Source organism: Crinia signifera, chromosome 11 (assembly GCF_055691185.1).
Source record: "Crinia signifera chromosome 11, ASM5569118v1, whole genome shotgun sequence".
Taxonomy (NCBI): Eukaryota; Metazoa; Chordata; class Amphibia; order Anura; family Myobatrachidae; genus Crinia; species Crinia signifera.
In genome coordinates this window covers 76,774,241-76,798,786 of record NC_139227.1, presented here as the reverse complement: position 1 = coordinate 76,798,786, position 24,546 = coordinate 76,774,241, and the positions used below count along the sequence as shown (strand labels likewise).

General features: G+C 45.6%; 1 protein-coding gene across 4 annotated transcripts in view; it reads left to right on the top strand.

The window, feature by feature from the left end:
• ATG2A (autophagy related 2A) overlaps positions 1-24,546 on the top strand; it is a 141,524-nt gene that overhangs the window by 27,466 nt on the left and 89,512 nt on the right. For all 4 annotated transcript variants that reach the window (XR_014465701.1, XR_014465700.1, XR_014465699.1 and 1 more), the window contains exons 7-9: positions 1,733-1,829; positions 7,500-7,661; positions 7,741-7,883. Coding sequence is in view for 1 of the 4 variants with exons in the window: in XM_083165116.1 (XP_083021242.1) it covers positions 1,733-1,829; positions 7,500-7,661; positions 7,741-7,883 (402 nt within the window). In the remaining 3 variants the exon portion in view is untranslated. The remainder of the gene's footprint in view (positions 1-1,732; positions 1,830-7,499; positions 7,662-7,740; positions 7,884-24,546) is intronic.

Sequence of the window (24,546 nt, the reverse complement as noted above, 5' to 3'; positions counted from 1 at the left end):
TTTTTGCCAGAAAGGGAGCAGGTCCACCAAATATGTAAGATATGTACCCCTTTAATCATAATGTCTCCAGCAGATCGGGGTAGAGGAAGGGAACATCTTAGATAATCTATCAGGGGTATAGTACGATCTGTAATATAACTTTAGAAGAAGTTTCCTTGATCCTAGTAGAAATAGAGCTTTTTGAGATTCCCTGTTTCCCAAAAGCTGTTTCTTCCAGATAAACATTAGAGAGGTGGCATTCCTCCACACAAAGGTTCCCAATGATCTGGAAGGGGTGGGATGTATTGTGTAGGTCCAGTTATTCCTTATTCAGGCAGGTTAGAGAGGTGGAAAGGACCAATGAAGAACAAACTTCCAATGTAGGAAGGCACGTTTGGGAGACTTTTCCAAAGGTGAAAAAACAGTGCAGCATTACATTACATGAACCAACGCGTTTCGCTGCTCCTGCAGCCTTTTCACATTGGGAACCTTTGTGTGGAGGAATGCAACCTCTCTAATGTTTATCTGGAAGAAACAGCTTTTGGGATACCCCTGACTATACCCAAATTGGGACTTCATTCTCATAGGGAAGGACACTGGAAGAACAAAGGCGATATAATATTATATCCTTATTCAATGCAGCTATTTACACATTACCTTTTTTTTTTATCCTTTTTAGGCTTCGTATAGATATTTTTAAATGTTATAACAAATAAATATATGAACAAATTTTGATTAATTGCACAACCTTTATCAATCCTCTTTTCTTTTTTTTATTTTGCGCAATTCACCATCTGTGCCAGGTTTTCCTAAGGCTCTTCTATTTTATATTTAGTCACTGTTTTTCATTAAATATATTGTTAATATATGGTGCCTTGATTAAGATATAGGTCATTTGAATTCTAGTTGTGCGTTGTTACTTCTGCTATTATTTTGTTTAAAATAATACAAGGAATATACCTATGACACCTATTCTGTGTCATAAGTATTTTCTTTATATTATTTTAGCAATTTGTAGTTTTTTAATTAGTTTGGGTGGCACCGCTAGGTGCCTAACCCTAACAAGTATGAGGGGACGAAGCGAGGGGGGGTGCTAAGCCGTATGCTAAACAAGCCCATTATAAATAATAAAAAAGAGGCACGCCCCTCTCACCCAGTGAATATTGTTGTTGTTTTTTTTCTTGCGGGGGGGGGGGGGTGTTCTGGGGCCTGGGTTGGGGTTTCGGGTGTCAGCAGCATGAGGGGGGTAGGGAGTAGGGTGTCGGCTGCGGCCGAACCAGGGTTGCGGTGGTGGCTGGTGCCTCTCTATAGTGTTCATTCTAGCACTCGCCATCTTTGAAAACCTATGCAGTTCCTCTTCCCTGCCTTGGGTGTTGCTGTCTGCTGCAGTGTTTTCTAGCACAGGTCTGGTTAGCATATTAGTGCTAATATACAGACCACACTGTGCTAGAAGCACTACAGCAGACAGCGACACCCCAGACAGGGAAGAGGAACAGCACAGGTTTTCAAAGATAGCGAGTGCTAGAATGAACACTACTCTCTGTACACAGCCACCACTGCACGTCACTGGCTTATACTTAATCATAATACTCTATGCTGTATGGATATTGAGACTATTTGATGATTGTCCTCTGATACAGTAAGGATACTTTTTTTTTTTTTTTCTTTCTTTTGAATTGCTTCTTTTTTTAGTGACACTTGGCAAGAGTGCCAGTCTTGTATCAATATTTAAGTCCTGCTTTTGTATTTCCAGATGGAGATTGATGGGAAAATCGGGTCTCTGCACTTGTTCCTAAATCCATGTCAGATATCTAATTTGAATTTATTAATGGATGCCTTGAGTATTTCTGGTCAGTACATAATACCACCATTATACCACCATTTGGCTGTTAACATTACATAATCTAACAGTACTGAAAGGGACATTTTCTTCTTCAGGTTCCATGGTTCCCACAGGGGACATCGGGGGGTTGTAGGCGGATCCAGGGGTCTGTGGCACCAATCAGCGAAGCTTCTTGAAGTTTTCAAGAATGCCTGGTCCCTCTCCCCTATAACCCCGTCTCCATGCTTAGCTCTCCAGTTTTTGTTTGGTGCCAGCAGGAATCTGTAGCACTGTTATTTTCAGCAGGGTTTACCTCAGATTCTGAGGTAAACCCAAAAGAAGCTTTTTATTTTTTATTCTAAATTTTACAGTGAGCCGCTTAGGCGGCTGGACCGCCCCCGGTGTCAATCATCTGACGATGGTGCGGCGGCCACATCACTCCCACCAGCGCCGGAACTCCCCCACGACCTGGGTCAGAGGGGTAGTCCCCGGGGGAGAGCAACTGCGACTAGCAGCGCTGGATTCTCCCCCAGGCAGGGTGGCCGGAGTCCGGGAGCAGGTAAGGCTCTCTATGAGAGCACAAATCGCTGCTGTGCTGCGCGCTGAGGGAGAGAGCCCCAGCAGCTAGGGTGGACACTGCTGCTTGCAACAGGGCCTCCAGTAGACCACCGGGGCTTGAGAGCAGGCTGAATGATATATCCTCCATTTTAATAAGGCTCATTAAGGCACCGGTGGGGGAAGTCCAGCACAGGGGAGATGGTGCTTAGCCTGCAGCACCTTCCCCAGCTTTGGGTGCCAATCTCCTGCAGATCTGCCACCCAGGAAGCTGCTCTTCTCTGTTCCTGCTTAACTCAGAACAGCAGCCATCTTCTACACAAGGCCAGAGTCTTCCAGAGTGCGGGTACAGTCTCCCCCGTGAATCCGTCCACGCGCTGTTAACGCTTTCACAGACACCCTCATCCCACTTACTCCATAGGGTACAGTGGTTGAATAGGGTGCTATAGCCTTTATTTTCTTCAGCCAGCTACTTGGTAGTGACTGTGTATGTGCCTGTAAAGTGCTAGTCTTTTCTCTCATTCTCGGTCAGTAACTTGTAATTGCCCACTGTATTTCTCAAACATCTTCTGAGGAAGATTTAGAGGTTTATCCTCTCGGGTCACATACATCTGGTGTATCTCCCAAGCTCTTGTCCTGGAAGGCTTGTGCTGCAGGCTTAGCTGAGCAGGATGTCATCCAGGAGGGGCTGTGTGTTAATTGGTTTATCCCCCCTGGCCAGTCCTCTGCCATGGTGGTTTCCCAACAACTTCCCTGGGCAACCTTTCATTATTAGACACCCTAGTGGATTGCCTTCCTCCTCCTATTCTACCCCCAGTGGTCCAGACCCCTCCACCATTGGTGGATGCCTTGTCAACCACGGTGCAGAACTTGCAACAGACCACTGTAGCCATGCAAAAGTTACCACCTAATACTGTACAACCTGCTAGGTCCCAGTGTGTTTCCTTACTTCCAGTAGCACAGGATAATGACACAGATGAGGATAAGGATGATAATGCAGATTATGATAATGATAATGCTGATGACGATGACAAGGATGATGATGATCCTATTTTCCCTTAGGGGGCCCCTGTTTCACAGGTGGAAACAACGGATGTATCAGCCGTCATTGACGCAATCCGTTTAGTCTTATTGTCTGACTCCAAGAAGCCGGAACCAATTGCCAAGACTAGAGATGTTTTTAAAAAACGAAAGTCATCAAGGCCCAATTCCCTCACTCGGATCATTTAGTTGAGATCCGGACGGATCAGTGGGAAGCCTTGGGAAAAAAAGTCCACAGACCTACCATAGGAGCGACTTGTGCGGCTAAGGCCATTTTGCCCTGGTTACAGGTCCTAGAAGAGGAACTTACCCCAGATGCATCTGAGGATGCCAGGCTATGTGTGAATCACATAAAACATGCCACATTATACATAATGGAGGCCATGTCAGATGCTAGAATTCTAGCAGCAAAAGCATCTGCTAGCTCTGTACAGACTTGTCGCATTATTTGGTTAAGGCCCTGGAAGGCTGACCTGGAATCCAAAGGGAACTTTTGCCCTTTAAAGGAGAAGACTTATTTTGGGAGCAGCTTAACAAAATTGTGACTTCTCTGGCAGCAGCTAAGACTGTGTGTCTCCCCACAGCTCTGCCACAAAAATCGAAACCCACATCCTTTCAGCCCTTTTGTTCCCAGGGCCAATCCTACCCCAGAGCCGCCCTTGCTACTAAAGCAAAGCAAAACAGGCCTGGGTCACTAGACAGCCCCCAGCCAAACCGGATAAACCTTTTGCATGACGGGACGGGCCTCCCGCTGAGGGAACCCCGAGTGGGCGGCAGACTTCTCCACTTTACCCAACAATGGCTATCCATGACAAAGGATGCCTGGGTAAGAGAAGTCGTGTCAAGGGGTTACTCCATATCGTTCAAAAGACACCCCCCCCCCTACAAAAGTTATTTTGTGCAGTTACTAAAAAATCCTAAACTCCTCTGCTACAATCTCAGGTTATTATCCCAGTTCCACAACACCAGCGAGGACTCTTAATTATTCCTCCCTGTTCCTAGTCCCAAAACCAAACGGGACTTACCGACCAATCCTCAACTTGAAAGCACTCAACAAAGTGGTGAAGGTTCCAAAGTTCCGGATGGAGACTTTACGAACAATAATCCTAGTCCTGGAACCAGGGGATTACATGGTATCCCTGGACATTCGGGACACTTACTTGCATGTCCCAATTCTGCCAGCACGCCAAAAATATCTCAGGTTTGCTATTCAGGCTCGCCACTTTCAGTTCCAGGCCCTTCCATTCGGCCTAACCACTGCTCCCAGGGTTTTCACGAAAATCATGGCAGTTATGGCGGAACACCTTCACCACCTGGGAATCAGAGTATTCCCATACCTGTACGATTTACTTTTAGTAGCCAAATCCCAGGAGGTTCTGTTATCTCATCTACAGATAACAATCAGGATACTTCAACAACACGGTTGGCTTCTCAATTGGGAGAAATCGTCACTTATCCCATCACAGCGGATTATGCATTTAGGAGCACTTCTGGACACTCAGTCCTAGAAGATATCTCTTCCCATGTACAAGTACATTTCGTTGCAACGACGAATCCGTCTATTTCTACAGAGTCCCAAAGTCTCAGTCCACCTGGCAATGAAGATCCTGGGCCTGATGGTATCAACCTTTGATATGGTCGAGTGGGCACAATTCCATTCTTGCCCCCTTCAAAAGCCTCATACTGCAGAAATGGGATGGACAACATCACCACATCAGGTCCACGTTTCTCACGTTGACACAGGAGGTTCGAATCTCCCTTCATTGGTGGCTTTGGACAGATCAAAGATTGGGCCCTTTTCTGTCCTGGTGTTTAACCCAGGGTCGTCCATTCTGGTTCACAGAGTGGACGATTCTTACTACCGATGCCAGTCTTCAAGGCTGGAGGGTGGTAGTAGAATCCCGAACCTTGCAAGGCGTGTGGGCCATCCCGGAAACTCAACTTTCCATCAATGTGCTGGAGCTTCGGGCAGTTTACAACGCCCTCATCCGTTCACAGGATCTTCTCCAAGGAAAACCAGTCCAAATCAGATTGGACAATGCCACGGCAGTGGCGTACATAAATCATCAGGGCGGCACTCGCAGCGCAGCAGCTCTCTGAGAAGTGTCCAAGATCCTGATCTGGGTGGAACAGCATCTTCTAGCTCTGTCGGCGGTCTTCATACCAGGCATACTAAATTGGGAGACAGACTTTCTAAGCCTCCAAGATATCCGTCCGGGGGAGTGGTCGCTCCACCCCGAAGTGTTTTTCTTCTGGTAGACCGTTGGGGCCTTCCGGACGCGTCCAGGCACAACATCGAAGTGTCAACGTTCGGGTCGAGGTCCAGGGATCCTCAAGCCAACTTAATGGATGCTCTGTGAGTACAATGGAATTATCATGTTCCATATGTCTTTCCTCCAATATCCATGATACCCAGAGTAATCAGGAAATTCAGACAGGAAGGCGGGGATCTCATCTTGATAGCCCCAGCCTGGCCACGCCTACATCGGTACGTGGACCTGCAACAAATGTCATTCAGCCACCCTTCCACTTACCCCTCCGGGTGGACTTGCTGAGTCAGGGACCTTGTCTGCACCCAGACCTTCAGCGCCTGTCTTTGACGGCATCGCGCTTGAGACTACCCTACTAAATAACAAAGGTTTTTCTGTCAAGGTTGTCAGGACTATGATTCAGGCACGCAAGCCAGCGTCAGACAGAATTTACTACTGGGTCTGGCACACCTATTTTTCATGGTGGTCATCTCGGAAGTATGATCCTAAGGTTTTTAAAGTTGCCGGAATCCTGGCATTCCTTCAAAGGGGCCTAGACATTGGCGTCTCTGAAAGTCCATATATCGGCATTATCGATTTTGGTTTCAGAGAAAAATAGCCTTTCTCCCAGAGATCAGTACATTCCTCATACAGTATGTCCCTCCTACAAAACCTTGGGACTTATCACTGGTATTGCAGGCTTTCATCAAACCTCCTTTTGAACCTCTCCAGTCAGTGGATTACAAATGGCTGACAGCCAAAACTGTTTTTCTTTTGGCAATTGCATCCGTTTGGCAATTGCAGAATGCCGTTACTTAGATTCCATCCAGATAGGGCGGTGTTACGGACTAGGCCATCTCACCTTACGAAGGTAGTCTCAAGATTCCACATCAATGAGGAGATTGTGGTCCCAGCATTCAATGCAGATGGTCTCTCTGCAGATAAACGCCTACTAGATCTGGTCAGGGCTCTGACCATTTATCTTTACTGTACTGCTTCCATCAGAAGATTATACTCTTCTTTTTTTTTTTTTTGTGTGTGCTCTATGAATTCTACAAAAAGGGTTGGCCAGCAAACAAACAGACACTTGCTCGCTGGATTCGCATGGCTATTCATCAAGCTTATCAGCAGGCTAATCTTCCCATTCCTCTTTCAATAAAGGAACAGTCCACCAGAGCGGTAGGCCTATCATGGGCAGCACGCCGAGGTGCATCTGCCGAACAGCTGTCCAAGGCTGCAACGTGGTCGTCTTTCCATACGTTCATAAGATTCTATGCATTTGACACGTTCGCCTCCCAGGATGCTTCCTTTGGTCGTTGGGTACTTCTGACACCTCAGGCAAATTCCCTCCCTTAAATTTGGCTTTGTGACATCCCCATGTGGGAACCATGGAACCCGAAGAAGAAAACGAGAGTTATGGTAGACCTACCTTAAGTTAACTCTTTCTTCGAGGTCCATGGTAACCACAGGGGACATAACTCTCTTTCTCCGAGGTCCATTGTATTCCTATGTGTGGTATACTACACTGTGACCTTCCACGACCTTAGTCTTGTTCCTCTACTGTAAGAAGTGTTTATGAGTACTTGGGCATGTGTTCTATCTGTCCTCCTTCCTTCTCTGCTTCCTGCTAATGGCTGGTTAACAAAACTGAATAGCTAGGCAAGGAGGCAGGGTTATTGGGGAGAGGGACCAGATATCCTGGGTAATTTCAAGAAGCTTCGCTGATTGGTGCCACGGACCCCTGGATCCGCCTACAACCCCCCGATGTCCCCTGTGGTTACCATGGACAACGAAGAAAGAGAGTTACCCTAAGGTAGGTCTACCATAACTCTTGTTTTTATTTTGTTTTGCAGAATCAAGCAGTATTAGGGAGAAGTTGCTAAAAAGTCGTCCTTTGGACATGGAGGATTTGAAGTTGATTGAACAGGATCTGAACCAGCAACTGCACTCTGGACCTAGTTCACTGTTCATGCCAGATCCTGAACTTGTGCCTTTCCAGACTTTGGAGAATGGAGGTGAGGCCTTAGCTATTGCAGCTACCCTGCAAAGTGTCTAGTAATTTGTATTCTAATCATGCATCGCTCCTCTTTGCAGATATGTTTTTCTCTATGGTAGCTATGACAAATAGTGTCAGTTCTGTCCGATCTACAACTGAATTGTCCGATGTGGATCTCGACTCTTCGATTTACAGTGATTACAGCAGCCATCAGTTTCAGGGTCCAGCCTTTACTCCTGGGGTAAGAGCTTATGGCATGAACACTGTATATGTTTACTGTACTCTGCTGCTTCTTCATCTGCATTAAAATATGTATGCGGTATTTTATTGCTCAGTCATTTGTATGAGTATATGTTTACTGTACATTACCACATTTGCTTGTTGCTCACTACAGTACCTCAGCCTTGAGAGCCTTTATTTCTGGTCTGTGGAGTGCCGCACTTATCGACATTCTATATCCTGCTCTGTGAAGGCACCCCGGCAGTAACTACACTCAGTGGCTGTGCCAGTCTCCCTGTGATATATTTATATACAGGAAATAGAGGTACAGCACTCCAAGCCAACGGTAAAACTTAGCTTTTAATGGAGTGCTGCACCTCTATCTCCTGTGTACTTTCCCCATGTACGGGCACCCAGCGTGGAGCGTTTACAGTGGCTGTGCCGGACCTCTGGAGCATGTATGTATGTGTGTGTGTATATATATATATATATATATATATATATATATATATATATATATATATATATATATATATATATATATATATATATATATAATCTCATCACTCTTGTTTTCTAACCCTAACCGCCCCGTTCCCTGTAGCCTAACATTAACCTCCCAACCATAGCCCCAGTATTTACTGTCTGGATCCATCAGGATACTTGCACAATGCTGCTGTCAGCATTCTGACTGTCAAGATCAGAGCCGGGGCTAGCCAAGTTTATGCCCAAGGCAGGATTTTGGCTTAGCACAGCCGCTACAAGGCCGCGATGCGTACACACGAGTAGGAAGACACAGGGCGCTAGGAAGGATGAAGTGTAACATGGGGGGCGGTAAGGAGGGAGGGAGTAGGGCGATGCAGTCTACTAGGGAGGGAGTAGTGAGACGCAGGGTGCTAGGTAGGGCGTAGTGAGATGCAGAAAGCTAGGGAGGGCACAGAGATGAGATGCAGGAAGCTAGGGAAGGGGTAGTGAGACAGGTCTAAGGATGGCGTAGTTAGAAGCAGGAAGCTAAGGAGGAAGTAGTGAAACGTTGGAGGGTACAGTGAGATGCAGTGCGATAGGGAGGGCGAAGTGAGACTTCAGATGCTAGGGAGGGTACAGTGAGACTCAGTGTGATAGGGAGGGCGAAGTGAGACTCGGGAAACTAGGGAGGGAATAGTGAGACATCGGACGCTAGGGAGGGCACAGTGAGACACACATTTGCCTATGCCTAGGGCCGGCTCTGGTCAGGATAGTGACTACTGTGATATAAAAAGACATCTCATGCGACACATTGGGACAGGGCAGTAGTCTACCTTCCCAAAAAGGTCTATGCCTGTGTAATAAGCATCTGCCCCACCACCCCTCATGTCACCCCAGCTGGACACTGCTTTCTGGTCCATTTTGCTGATTGAGCGCACATACCACTTGGTAGGAGAAGCTTTTATCTATGCATCTTTGCATCTTCCTCCAAAGCTCCCCTGAGCACCTGCTTCACGCCCCTGACTATCCTATTGTGGTCATGGGTTTTCTGGACAGCTGGAAATCCCCATCCTTTGGCTATGGGTGAGTAGGCCCCTCTAAGCTATGCTCATCGTAATTGTGTTTCCTCTACCTCCCCATGGCAGCCACATATGGGTTTTCCTCCAATTAGGTAGATATCTGGAAAGGGAAACACAACAGCCAAAAAACCTCCCCTAGACACGGCCTCCTATATAAGGTCCGCCCCTTTAGTGCTCTGTGTCTTTTTTTCCCTTTCCGGGTAGATGGTGGCTTATCCTGTGAAGAGCCTTCTCTGCTGCCTAGTGCAGTTAGGGGTTGGGCAAGGAGTATGGTTCTCCCGCTACCTAGTGTAGTGGGGAGACTGAGCTTGGCGCCCGCTGCTTCATGCAGTCAGGGATATGCGCGTACCTGGGTACGGTCCCCCTCCGGCAGTAGTGGTGTCAGGAGCCAGCTGGAGCTGGTGCAGCTCGCGCGAGGCACAGGCGTGTGCGGACGCTGTGAAGGATAGCGGCGTCTGACGGAGGCACGCTGGCGCGTGCGTGTAAGGCGGCGTCTGACGTCAGCGGAGCTGGCGCAAGGTGATGACGCGGTGGCCAGCGCGGGAAATGGCGCGCTACATAACAGGGACGCTGACAGGGAGACAGCGCCGAGTACTCACTGCCATCAGGAGGGGGATTGCGCAGGACCTTGTGACGGAAGTGTGTCGGTCCAGACTGCCAGCTGACCAGGTAAGGCCCCTACAAGCAGCAGCGCTGCTGGGGCGCTGGCTTACCTCCTCCAATTACATGAAATGACAGTACATTGTCTTTGTCTTCCTGCATAGAGGGTGCAGTGGTTGCTATGGAGGAGGAAAAGAAACAAACTCCTAAGGCAGGGTAAGCCAGGGGATGTATAGTTTTTTTTTTTTTTCTCAAGTTTTTTGTGTCATAGTTTGGAGTGGATTAGATGGAACTTAGTGTTGTCTCCATACCTTTCAGAGAATCAAGCAAAGCGGAGGCAAAAACAAAGCATAAGAAACTGCACACGGGGAAATGTTCAGTATGTGATAAAGTACTACCTGACAAAACAATTGGATCAGTCTGTGACAAATGCAAAGGGGTGCAATTTCTGGCACCAGAGCAAATGAGTGACTTGGTGTCCATGCTTAGATCGGCATTAGCTGATACGTTTGTATCAAAGGGTGATTTGGAAAAAATGTCCAAAAAAAGACCCAGAGAGCCTCCATCAGAGGACTCAGAAGGTTCTGAACCGGCAGAAGGCATAGCTGCAGGAGAAGAAATAGAGGAAGGTGAGCTTCCTTCTGATAAAGCTGATCTGGAATTCAACCCAGATTTATTGAATAATCTGTTGGGACTGATTAACAAATCCTTAGAGATTGAGGACCCTCAGGAAGAGGGGAAATTGCAAGACCTTCTATTCAGGGATAAAAAGAAGAAATGTAAAACCTTTCCCTTGTCTAAACCATTGAAGGACATTGTGGAAGAGGAATGGAATAGTCCAGATAAAAAGGTGGCGGTACCTTTAAGGATTACGAAGATGTACCCGTTTGAGGATCAGCAAGTTAAAAAATGGGAGACAGTACCCAAGGTCGATGCAGCCATTGCCCGTATCTCTAGAAAAACCACCCTTCCATTGGAAGACGTAAACGTGTTTAGAGATTCAATGGAAAGAAAACTAGAGATGTGCCTACGGAAGCAATATATGACTTCAGGGGCAGCCATAAAAGCCTCCTCTGCGGTGGCAGTAACATCCAGAGTTCTGAGGTCGTGGTGCCAAGACCTGGAGTCGGACCTACTAGACGGGATTAAGAGGTCAGAACTGCTGAAAGTAATCCAAAATATGCAGGTAGCTATTGAATTTATATGTGATGCCTCCCTGGACAATGTGCGGCTAGCAGCAAGGAGTAATGCGGCAACAATTGTAGCCAGAAGGGCGCTCTGGCTGAAGCCATGGGTGGCAGACGCCCAATCCAAAAATAAATTAGTGTCCCTGCCCTTTCAGGGCGACTACCTATTTGGGAAAAATCTAGACGACATAATATCTAAAACATCAGGAGGGAAGTCATCATGGCTCCCGCAAGAGAAGCCTACAAGGAGGCCGTTTGTCAGACAACAAAAGTTTCAGACAACGGACTTCAAGGAAGCAAGAGCATACAGGCCAGGAAGGGGGTACAGAAGACCCTGGTTTAGTAATAGGGGATCCTTTCGTGGCCAAAGGGGCAAAGAAGGAAGATTCGGATTCAGAAACATGTCGCAATGACGCCAAGCTAAAGGTTGGGGGCAGACTAAGAGAATTTCATCTTGTCTGGGACCAATCAGTAGAAGACAACTGGGTGAGAGAAGTTATCTCATCAGGTTACAAAATAGAATTCATAAAGACACCAGGATGCTGGAAGGAGGAATCGCCGGTTCCGAAAAATCCAGAAGAAAGAAAGGCACTGATAGAAAGCCTCAAAAATATGATAGATCAAGGAGTGGTAGTGGTGGTACCACAAGACCAAGAAAACGTAGGATGGCAGTCCAGGTTCTTCGTGGTGAGGAAAGCCACGGGGGGCTTCAGGACAATATTAGACTTAAGAAGGCTAAATACTTTTGTAAAAACACAAAGGTTCAAGATGGAGTCAGTACGCACAATACTCCCGGATATAAAAGAGAAGGCGTTTCTAACAACGATAGATTTAAAGGACGCTTATCTACATATTCCAATAAATCGGTCGCATCAGAAGTACCTAAGATTTCGCCTAAAAGGAGTAACTTATCAATTCACAGCATTACCCTTCGGCCTTTGTACTTCGCCAAGAACCTTCACAAAGGTGCTAATAGTATTGATAGCAAATTTAAGAAAGGAAGGCATTCCAGTATGGGCATACCTGGACGACTTACTTGTCATGGCGAGGTCTGCAGAACAGTCAAGAGAGTATACAGACAGAGTGATAAGCTACCTGCAAGAACACGGATGGATCGTGAACCAAAAGAAAAGCCAACTAGAACCAGACAACACAGTGAAATATCTGGGGTTTGTAATAGATTCAGTCAAAATGACAGTACGCCTGACGGAAGAAAGAAGCTACAAACTGAGAAGCGAGATTGCGGGGCTTCTGAAGAAAAAGGTGGTACGCACTGGAGACTGTGTAAGGATACTAGGTCTTATGTCGGCTGCACTAGAAGCCATAAGTTGGGCAAGATTCCACATGCGGGCTTTTCAGAATTGCCTGTTAGCACAATGGGACGGCGACGGAAAAAATCTGTTACAAAAAGTGCAGATATCAAAGAAGGCAAAAGAGGATCTGCGGTGGTGGTTGAGTCCAAGAAGAATATCAAAAGGCAGGTCATTCATAACAGGCGAACAGGTCGTAGTTACAACCGATGCCAGCCAATCAGGTTGGGGAGCGGTTTGCCAAGGGCAAGCAATGCAAGGAGAATGGAACAAGCATTACAGCCAGCTTCTCTCCAACCTAAGAGAAATGTATGCAGTGTATCTAGCATGCCAGAACTTCAGCGACCGGTTATACAAAAAAGAAGTAATAATCAGGTCAGACAACAAGTCGGTGGTAGCATATATCTGCAAGCAAGGAGGAACGAGGAGCAGGAGTATGATGAAGGCCGTGGAGGAATTGCTGCAATGGGCAGAACTACACGTAAAGAGCATCACGGCAGTATTCATAGCAGGAGAACAAAATCAGGCAGCGGACGCTTTGAGCAGAAGGGCAATAAAAGCAGGAGAATGGGAGCTGTCCCAGGAAGTGTTTCAACTCATAGTGCAAAAATGGGGATGTCCAGCTATAGACCTCATGGCCACAAGAGCCAATGCCAAGGTACCCACCTTCATGTCGAGGCACTGGGAGGCAGGAGCAAGTCAGGTGGATGCTCTGACGGCGCAGTGGAACACAGGCCTAGCGTATGTTTTCCCTCCGTTTCCGGTAATATCGAGGTTGCTCAACAAAATACAAAAAGAGGAAGCAACGGTGATAACAATATTACCTTTCTGGCCGAGGAGAGCGTGGTTTCAGAAGGTAGTGAGAATGGCGGTGGACGTTCCTTGGAAGATTCCAGACAGAGAAGACCTGTTAAGACAGGGGAACTACACGAGACCACAACCAGACAACTGGGGTCTGATGGCATGGCTACTGAGACCAGAACACTGGTAGAAAAGGGCTTTTCTCAGAAAGTAATAAATACGCTGCTTAAGGCAAGGAAGATGAATACATCAGCTACATACTATAAGATTTGGAAAACTTACATTCAGTTTTGCGAGGTAGGGCATAGAAACCCTAGGTCGATACCCACAATTCTGGACTTCCTGCAGACAGGGCTAGAAAAAAAGCTGTCAGCCAGCTCATTAAGAGTGCAGATTTCAGCACTAGGAGCCATGCTGGATACAAAAATATCAGAGGACAAATATGTAAGGAGGTTCGTGCAGGCGCTAAGAAGGATAAGGCCGCAATTTCATAACCCCATGGCTCCGTGGGACTTGAATCTAGTACTGAACGTACTAACGGAAGAGCCTTTTGAGCCACTGCAGGAAATACCTATAAAAAAGTTAACGATGAAGGTTGTTTTTCTGGTCGCAATTACATCGGCCAGGAGAGTATCAGAGCTGCAGGCGCTCTGGGCAGAGGAACCATTTCTCAACTTCTTTCAGGATAAGGTGGTGTTGAGAACTAACCCGAATTTCCTCCCGAAAGTAGTGTCCCAGTTTCATATCAACCAAGAAATAGTGCTGCCAGCTTTCTGTGCTAACCCAGGGAATGAGAAAGAAAGAAGGCTACATACGCTGGACGTAAAGAGAGCATTGATAATTTATCTTCAAAGAGTGGAAGGTTGGAGGAAGTCAAAGAGGCTCTTCTTAGTAACAGAAGGAAAAAATAAAGGATTAGGTGCATCGAAGGCTACACTAGCAAGGTGGCTGAAAGAGTGCATAGCTGAAGCCTATAAGATAAGGAAGATAGAGGTGCCTAAAGGAATTAAGGCCCATTCGACAAGAGCCGTAGCAGCATCATGGGCAGAAAAAGGTGCGGCCTCAATAGAGGAGCTTTGTAAAGCAGCATGCTGGGCTTCGGCGCACACGTTTTCAAAACATTACAGAGTAGACGTAGGAGCCTCCAGTGACGCGAAACTGGGCAGGAAAATCCTGAGTGCTGTAATATAAAAATAAAAAAAAAAAAAAAGAGAAAGAAGGAGAATAAAGGGGTGAAGACAACCTCGTATCCTTTGAAGTGCTAATTATTATTTCTGTTTTTCTTTTTTCCCTCCCTACTGTGTTATTGCTATGGTATTACCCATATGTGGCTGCCATGGGGAGGTAGAGGAAAGTACGGATTATTACCTGTTAGTACGCTTTCCTCTACTCCACCATGGCAGCAGTTTCCCACCCTTAATATTATTTAAAAAATGATCGGAAGCTATATAATCGAGACACAGAGCACTAAAGGGGCGGACCTTATATAGGAGGCCGTGTCTAGGGGAGGTTTTTTGGCTGTTGTGTTTCCCTTTCCAGATATCTACCTAATTGGAGGAAAACCCATATGTGGCTGCCATGGTGGAGTAGAGGAAAGCGTACTAACAGGTAATAATCCGTACTTTATTTAGCATTCTGTGTTGTCCTGTGAGTGTGCAGTTGGCATTTATGCAGAGTGCAGGAGCTGGGAATGTTGCTAGGAGAGTCACAGTGGTACATATGGAATGTCAATATTTGCACAATAATTTTTTTTTTGCTTTTTACACATTCCACTTAATCACAATGGGCTGTATTGAATTGTTATATTGCGCCCGATCTCCTGTCCCGAATGATGGGAGATCTTTGGGTGATATTCAATTAATCTATTTTTTTGTGTATATCACACTCATAATGGTCAGATTGAACAACACATTTGCGCATTTCAGCTCACCACCCTGGGGATAGCGATCGGAAATGCTGGTAAAAAACAACTGAATACTGCTCAATGTGTCCTAAAAGAGAACACATTATTACATATTCCTGTGCATTAAATGAGCAAGAGACAATTGATCCATCGGAATCTGTGATTTATATCCAATTGTTGTATTAATGCAGCCATTGTTAATTTTCCCTCCAGAGGAAGTAGGTCACGCTGATGCTTATTTATTTTACTAACCAGGGAACTGCAGAGATGGGACAAATTATACATTAAAAAAGCTGCCAATAAACAACATCTTTCTATCTATACAGACAGACAGACAGAATGTGATCCAAGGCACTACTTTGGTTCAGAAAATGACTACGGCCCTACTATAGGGCATAACATTAACTAAGGCACTGCTATGGTTCAGAAAATGGGGTGCCGGATGCCCGACAGTGGGGATCCCGACGGTCAGTATACCAGCATCGTAATCCCAACTGTTCAAATGCCCGACAGTCGTGATACCAACCGATGGGCTCTTCTCCCTCATATGGGATCCACGAATACCATAGAGCGAGAATTGAACCTGTGGAGAGTCACTGAGCCCGCAAGTGTCTTGTTTGTGCTCGCCTCCCTGTTGGAGTACCGACAGTTGGGACTCCGATGTTAGGAATTCCGATGTCGGAATCCCGACTGTTGGGTCGTCATACCACACCCCATAAAATGAAATAGAACACTTTTATGCTGCCTAAAATAGGCAACTGCTGCAGAGAGGTGTCTCTGTAGATGCATTGGGACAGGAACCTCTTTAAGATTTAGCTATGGAGCCTACAACGTTTTGGTTATGCTTCTGGGTGGAAACCTTTAGTTATCCCTAAGTACACCTGGGAGACAGGTGGTCATTAGGTGGTGCACTCTGCATTGTGCTCTCCCCCATCGGTACTTTTCAGACAGTAGAGTCAGAACACAGCCCGGTGTCAGACGTAGCATGCTAGACAGGCTGAGGAGCCTTCTGAATACCTGCGTTATCTATCCCCGAATAAGGGTATTTCGTGGACAACAAATAATGGCTCATGAAGAGTTGAGATGATATTAGACCTTTTATTTGTTTAACTTCCCCAAGGATTATGGCCGACAGGGTCAAGTGGTGCTAAGTAACTCTGGTAAATTAAAAACAACTTTAAGTGAATAAAATGTAATGAAGTAGAAAAATACAGTTGTTGACATTTTAAAAAATATTTTCCAGTAGATCTTGGAAGAAGGTTGCTGGTGGGGGTACGGGGGACGTGACGTGCTGATTTAGTGCTGCTTAGTAGTAGCGCCTGCAGACGTTGGTGTATGGTCACCTGCCCTATTGTCACATGCCGGAATATAGAGGGGACATGTGTAATGAAATTGACCATACACATTGGCCCTTATTTTGGTGGGGTTTTTACTTCAAAGTGAGATCTATATTGCAGTGTAAAATTAAAGCAGTCAGTATTTTCCCTCCACAGAAACAAAATAACTTACCCAAATCTAACTCTCTGCGCATGTTACATCTGCCCCACCTGCAGTGCACATGTTTTTTTCAATTTGAGAAGGAATTTGCCTTTGCGAGTGAACCAGAATAAGGGCCATTGGACGATATGCATGTTCTATCCCTATGGCCCATATCGTTATATATCACCCAGTGTCGACCTTCCAACCTTGTTGAACTATTTAATGTGTCGACATAATCCTTGTTGACCTTCAGTGGTCGTCCAAATGCATGTCGTCTACATAGGGTCGAACCAAAGTCCGACACCCAAATAAATGTGCAAATGAATAGATGTGCTGGCAGGAGAGACCTGTGCCAGGCCCTGTCTGCATATGCCCACCTGCCGGCCAATAGGGAAATGTACAACAAAGTCAGATAATACACATACAAAGTATAATGACCTGAGTAACCGCGGGTGTTTGCACGTGTGAATGGCGCGTTACCCTATAAGAAATACACGCTTTCCCAGAATTATGCAAACATGAAAAGTTATTTATTACAATGTTAAGATCAGTATTTTTCATTTCATCAATATTTCCACATGTGTAGATATTATTTAGGAAATCATTTAATTCTAGGCAAAAAGTGCAGTATAGAAAATGTAAATTAGTGAGGTAAATAAATCATGTAAATCAATAAATAATGTTTCAATAATGTCAATTAGTTCATGTTAATGGCACTTTTTTGCTTGTAGAATTAGTTATGATAAGTATAATGCAGATGGATAGGAGATGAGCGCGTTCTTGATGTTCTTCAGATCTTTGCAGTCTTCACCTTCTGCCTGTATGGGTGGCTCCTATTGGCCCTGGTTGTCTTCTTGTGCTTTATGAGTCCATATGTGCTTACTTTGTAGAAATAGTCCATGCTGGCCATTAGTTCGGAGACCTCGGGGGCCTCATAGTCAGCTGACAGCAGGTCTTTTGGTAGAGACTCTAGCACAGACTTCCCAGATGTCTTCTGCTTAGGAGGCTGCATATCGGTGTTGGGCTGCGGTACATTAGGTGGCCAGCTGGACGTACATGGATACATGTTGTCTGGCGTTACTTGGCTGATGATAGGCAGATGCTGCTGTGGTATGGGGACAGTAGGATGATGAAGCATTGGTCCCCTGATGGTCTGATGCCAAGGAACTGGTACAGGATATATTTGTGTCCATCCATTGTACTGAGCTGGCCCAATAACTCCGTCTGGCTGCCCATTGCTGCATTGTGCCGTATTTGGTGCTTGTACCAGTGGAGTAACTGGAGAACAAGGTATGAGCTCTTGGTAGATAGTTATGGGGTACACTAGATCACAGGGCCCCGGAGAACCTGATGCTGGAACCAATTGTAGCATTATCGATCCTTCTCCATTTACAGCAACAGGTAAAACATTTGCAAAGGATGTGGGTTGCCCTGGGGAAAAGAAACAATGGGAAATGATAGAGAATGGGGTTTGGAAAGTAATAAAACTGGTAACTAAGAAAACCAAAACAATTTATTGTGTTGCAGGTTAAAGTTAATGATCATCAACACCAGCAGTGACTCCAAGGGGGAAATTCACTAAGATGGGAGGTCTATTTCCATGGGATGTTGCTATGGGCAACCAATCATATGCTATCTATCATCTTCTAGACGGCGCTAAATAAATAAGTAGATTCTGCAACATTGGGAACATAAGTTCTGCTTGCTGTCACTTTGGCACCATTAACTTAAATATAACCCTTGGAATAATACCCCCAAAGCATAGATACAGGGGAAGTACATGTCTCTGCACACACCAGTGTCCCTGCGTGGAACTCGGAGGAGGATAGGAGACCACAGTATGTGGGTAGGGCACTTACAGGCTGGTGCACATTAAACATGGGAGAATAGAGTCATGCCGCACACCAGACCTACAGATTTCGGAATGCTGTCAGAATGTTGGCGTTCAGTATACCGATGCCGGCCTCCCAACTGCATTCAAAAGAGCGATGCCAGAACGCATCAGGATGCCAAAGCTGGCATACAGAGAGCCGGCATCTCTACCGGTGAGTATGCGGGTGGGTTGGGATCAGGTCAGGGATGGGTAGTTAGGTTTAGGCACTAATAGGGGGACTGAGGTTTAGGTACTTAGAAGGGGAGGGGTGATTTGCATCAGGTTGGGGGCCCCCTGGATTCAGTTTAGGTGGTGAAATGTGGGGGTTAGGGTAGGGACTAGCGGGGAGGATAATACCCCGTTCACACCGCACAAAAAACCGGGTCCGATTCAGGTTGTTGCCGGGTTGACCCCAGTCACTGTGTGGTGTAAAAACGCCAACAGGAAAATCATGGGTCCAGTACCCGGCATTCTGACACAGGTAAAAAGAAGGCTTTTACCAGAGTCAGACCCGTGTTGCTGGGCAGTGTAAATAGGTAACCTGGGCCGTGCGACCCAGGTCCCGTTTACATTATACGGAGAAGACAGCATCAGCTACAAGTGCTGCCGCCTACCTCTGCCCTACGATGATGCGCTGCCGCTCCATCCGACCCCCGTGTGACGTCAGCGACCCGGCTTATTGCCGGTCGCTTAGGGGAGCTTCACTTCACAAATGCCAAATCACTCCTGGGACAGACCTGTGTCCAAATCACGTCCAGCATATGTGATGTGAAAGCGGTATTAGGGTCAAGCTGTGTGTGTGTGTGTGTGTGGCGTTAGGCTGCTAGAAGCAAGAGGGGCAGGGGGAGGTTAAGTATACTTACATGACTTCTGTCGGGATTCCCTCCTTGGGATGCCGACATCGGTATTCTGACTGATGGCATCCGTATCTATCCCAAATTACATTGTTCATTATAAACCATCAGTGATACTATCAAAGCAGAGATAAGTTTGAGGTGAATGTGCGCTAAGGTCGGCTGCCTTGTGGGGGGACAGTGATGGAGTGGTAACCCTAGAAACCACAGAAGAGATATACAGAAAGAAGAATTATCAAAATCTCCTCCACTGGCGCCGAATAATACGTCCCTATAGATCAAGGGGCGGTCCTCTTCTCCAGAACTAGGGAAGGCTATTTGTAAAATACCGTACGCCCCTTTTGGGGTGAAAGGGTTCCTCTTCTCCGAATCTAGAAAGCTCAAAAACGGGTCCCCAGGGTAGCTGTTGCACTGATGGTAGTTGTGGATACCTGCGTCCCTTAAGGCCTCAGTAAGTAATCGTGGTGACCCAAAATGAGAAATAATTGGGGGTATAGTGTAAAACCATTTATTGAACATACAAATAAATACAGGTAAAAAGGGAAATGGAGCCACTTGGCATAGTACCGTTTATGGTGGAGAACTAGGATGGTATCAAAGTTCTCAAAACAGGCTTGAAGCTGAGCGGGATTGATCCCGAGAAAACCAAAAGTCCATGCTCCGTCCAGGTGCCGGTCTACAATGCCAAAGGGTCCACAGTCCTCTTAAGAAAGGTCCAAGGAAACACACTCCAAACGCGTTTTCGATTGCTGCCTGCAATCTTTATCAAGGAGATAAAGATTGCAGGCAGCAATCGAAAACGCGTTTGGAGTGTGTTTCCTTGGACCTTTCTTAAGAGGACTGTGGACCCTTTGGCATTGTAGACCGGCACCTGGACGGAGCATGGACTTTTGGTTTTCTCGGGATCAATCCCGCTCAGCTTCAAGCCTGTTTTGAGAACTTTGATACCATCCTAGTTCTCCACCATAAACGGTACTATGCCAAGTGGCTCCATTTCCCTTTTTACCTGTATTTATTTGTATGTTCAATAAATGGTTTTACACTATACCCCCAATTATTTCTCATTTTGGGTCACCACGATTACTTACTGAGGCCTTAAGGGACGCAGGTATCCACAACTACCATCAGTGCAACAGCTACCCTGGGGACCCGTTTTTGAGCTTTCTAGATTCGGAGAAGAGGAACCCTTTCACCCTAAAAGGGGCGTACGGTATTTTACAAATAGCCTTCCCTAGTTCTGGAGAAGAGGACCGCCCCTTGATCTATAGGGACGTATTATTCGGCGCCAGTGAAGGAGATTTTGATAATTCTTCTTTCTGTACATCAGTGATACTAGATCGGACCATGTGGGTCTCCCACATGGTCCGATCTAGTATCACTGATGGTTTATAATGAACAATGTAATTTTTGATCGATACGGATGCCATCAGTCAGAATACCAAGACAAGACCAGCAGTGGTCAGTCGCGTACAGTATCTCATCTCAAAACGGGAAATAAGAGAGCTGGGGCCATGGGGGAGATTTATAATATGGGAGAGGGATAAAGTGTAGAAGCTGCTTAATGCAACTAATACTGCTTTCACATTGCAAAATGCAGGCTTGCACCGGGACTTTGAAACGGTTCAGTCCCGGCGCGACCCTGCATTTTGTGATGTTCATATCCCCTCAGTTAACCGGCAATAATTGCTGGTTCGCTGACGCCATCAGGGGGTGCGGCGGGGAGTTGCTTGACCCATTTAACCCATTCACACTGCACAGCAACGAACCGGTAAGAACTCTGCTTTTTTACCGGTTCTTATTGCCATATTGCTACCCGTTTGCGTGACCCGGTAACCCCTTTCATAACGCACTAATTACCGGGTTGTGCTGGCAAGAAACCGGTAATTAGTTGCGATGTAAAAGGGGTATAATTAGCTTCTCGCTGTACTTTACATTTCTCTAACTATAATTGGTGCTTTATATCGCTGCAGAATTTGATAAATCCCCCCCCCCCCTGCCCCATAAGTGAGAGACCCTGGCTTGTGGCTGTTATCTAGAGGTGTCGTGAGAGGAAAAGGATCACTAGGCCTATGTCTATTTCATGTTACATTTATAGATAGCAAAGCTTTCATTACAATGATTTATCTGTACAAATAACTATGGATCCTATGGATACGTCTTGGCCTATATCTAGCATAAATGTATAATATATGATGTGTGTAACTTATTACATGAGTCAGTGGTATTGGATTAAGGGTCTTATTTATCAGAGTATTAGCAGCTTGATATGTATTGGGTCAGATACACTGTGCTTCACCCAATCAGCTTTATCAAAAACAAGACAGGAGCTGAATCGTTGATGTAAAATCTTATCTTGTGTCGATAACAAATTGGATGTTCCCACCTAAACATCTATAGGTTACCAGGAACAGTTTAGATTATATACAGGGGCTAAGCTAGCATAATGGTCATTTACAATGTAGTAATGTTATATAACATAAACTTCATACATTGCCCTACCTGCTAGTTGCCATTTAGATGGATGGTGCTATAGTTTACAATAACTGTATCCATTTTTACTAAGTTAATCCTATTATCCTTAACCAAAGTGATCATTTCTACTGTGTTTCATCCATTATTGTAGCTGTACTGGTTACTCAAAGCAATAAGGTTCACAACTTACCAGCTCCCTCAATATGTCCTTGAGAAGAGACACCATGGGCGTATTGGTGAGCCTGTGGTACAGATTGCCTTGTCACGGGTTCGAGTAGCCGAAAAACCTGCATGGTGAGATTAATATCAGGGCTATGAAGTCTGGAAAGCACAGTAGGAAGAAGCTGGGACAGAGCAGCTCCTCACTGCTCCTCACTGGTCTCTGCACGGAGAGAGCCCAACTGTCACTTTAGCTCTACGTTTCAATCCTAGCATCTCTTGCTGTCTTATGTACAGGGCTGGCTGAGGCCGGGCAAAGGGAACAATCGTTCTGTATAACTAATAGTCTAGTTACTTAGATTTGGAGAGATGACATATAGAAAGATAAAGCGGATCATTTATCAATGAGTTTTAGCTAGAATCTGTGTTTTGTTTTTTTTGATAAATGGTGTGCCAGCAAATCAGCTCCCACCTCTATTTTTTAAACCATAACAGCAGCTGATCCAGTCCAGCCAATCCTCTATCAAGTGTTTTTTTTTTTTTTTTTTTCAAACCCATGACAGGAGCTGATTGGCTGGATTAACATTTATCATATACAACAGGTTTAAAATGGCATCCCTTAACACATCCTTAAGTATGACGGTTAGGAGCTGATTGACTGGTTCTTTTTAATCCTATCCAATTAATCTCTTACCAAGACTTTGTAACTATTTCCCACAGACTGCAGATGCCGGACATTCATATATAATGCCCAGCGCACTGTTATATTATCAGTAGCGCTATTTTCTGGTGGTGCAATATTATTGCTGTGTAATACGCTGTTAATAGAATAATAAACCATTTTCTTACATTCCCTAACCTATTATTCCCCTGTACCCCTCCATTCCCTGAACACCCACCCATATGTCCCCCTCTCAGCCCCTTTTTTCATGTTTCCTTGTTTCTCTATTGGAAATCCAGAGTTTCTTAACCCCCCTAAAATGCCACATAAGCTGTATACATGTGCTAAGTAATGATGTGGTTACCTGAATATCGCATCCAAATTGCGGTCAGAGAGTGAGGTTGGGCAGTTAGCTCTGGTATGTCGGGGCTGTTCCAATTCATGCCAAAGGTCTTTGATGCAGTTGAGCGTCACTGGAACTATGAAAGCCAAGCCGTGAAACATAACAGGTGGCAGTATTCATTATGTGCTAGAAGCGCTCTGTGGCATTCACCAAGCCCAGAGTCATCGGTCAGACACTCCTTGAGGATAGACTATTTTACCAGATGCTAGACGTTTCCATTTCATAGTACCAGCACTTACATGTCACCATAGCAGCTTTATAAGGCAGATATTTGGCAGAGTGACTTGCTGGAAAGGTGGCACCCATTGACATTGCCACATAGAAAGACTCTGGGCATGTCAGACCCATTGGAGCTGGAGATCGCATGGCTGTGTACTTGATTGTATGTACCTGTATGTAGAAACAGGCAATCATTAGTTAGATGGGACTCGCACTTACTTTGGCCATGTATATACTGTATATTCACGTGATGCAATGCTGCACAATACGACAGCATAATAATCTGTAAAGGATAATAATTGAAGTTACATATAGGGCCTTATTCTGGTTGAAGCGGCCAAACGTGCGTACGTTCGCTATTAACGTACGCTAGCCGCACGCGGCTGTTGGGGTTAAGTCCACCCACAACTCAGCCGCATACGTACGGCCAGAAACAACGTAGAAGGGGAGTGGCGTACAAATGAGCGTACGCCAACGTACACGGACGGGCCAGCCCTTACACTCCGACAACTGGCGTACAACTGAGCGTACGCCGCCGTTTACGGACGTCTCTCGTCCGTCTTCCCACCGCCTTCTTGCGGAGATCTGAGCGTACGCCAGCTTGCACGGACGGGTCCCTATTGTTTACAATAGAAAAGTCAGCTTATGTCACCGCTCGTGAGAGTGAGCGTACGTCCGTGTACGCTGACATACCCTTCATATATATGGACCTGCAAATCTTGCCTTTCAACTATAATTATGAAAATTAATTAATTGATTGAATTAATTAATGTGCAAAATAGTGGTCATGGTCTTAAAACATTGCTGAAACATCCTTTGTAGGTGTTAGATGTGGTTTATGTTATTGTATCATAAATACAAAACCTATGTTTGTATTAGAGTGAACACGTTGACACATGTCGACTTGTGTAGATTGAGTGTGCTACTGTGTAAAGTCTATGAAAGCACGTAGTGAATGTGTCTAACTGTTTAGCAAATACCTACCTTAGCATATATAAGCAGGTCTTAAAAAGATTCTTACCTTAAATTAAACAAACCTTTAAATGTCGAGAAGTATAGAAACATAAGCTTCCAATGTGTTTGAGTGCTGTGTGTGGCTTGCAGGTAGTGAAATCATGGTTTGGACTTAATAGACTGCAGCATTGCTTATTACATTCAGGTGTATGTGTTTGAGTAGGAATCAGCGTTAATTAGCAAACTCAGGCGCACGCTGGCATGCG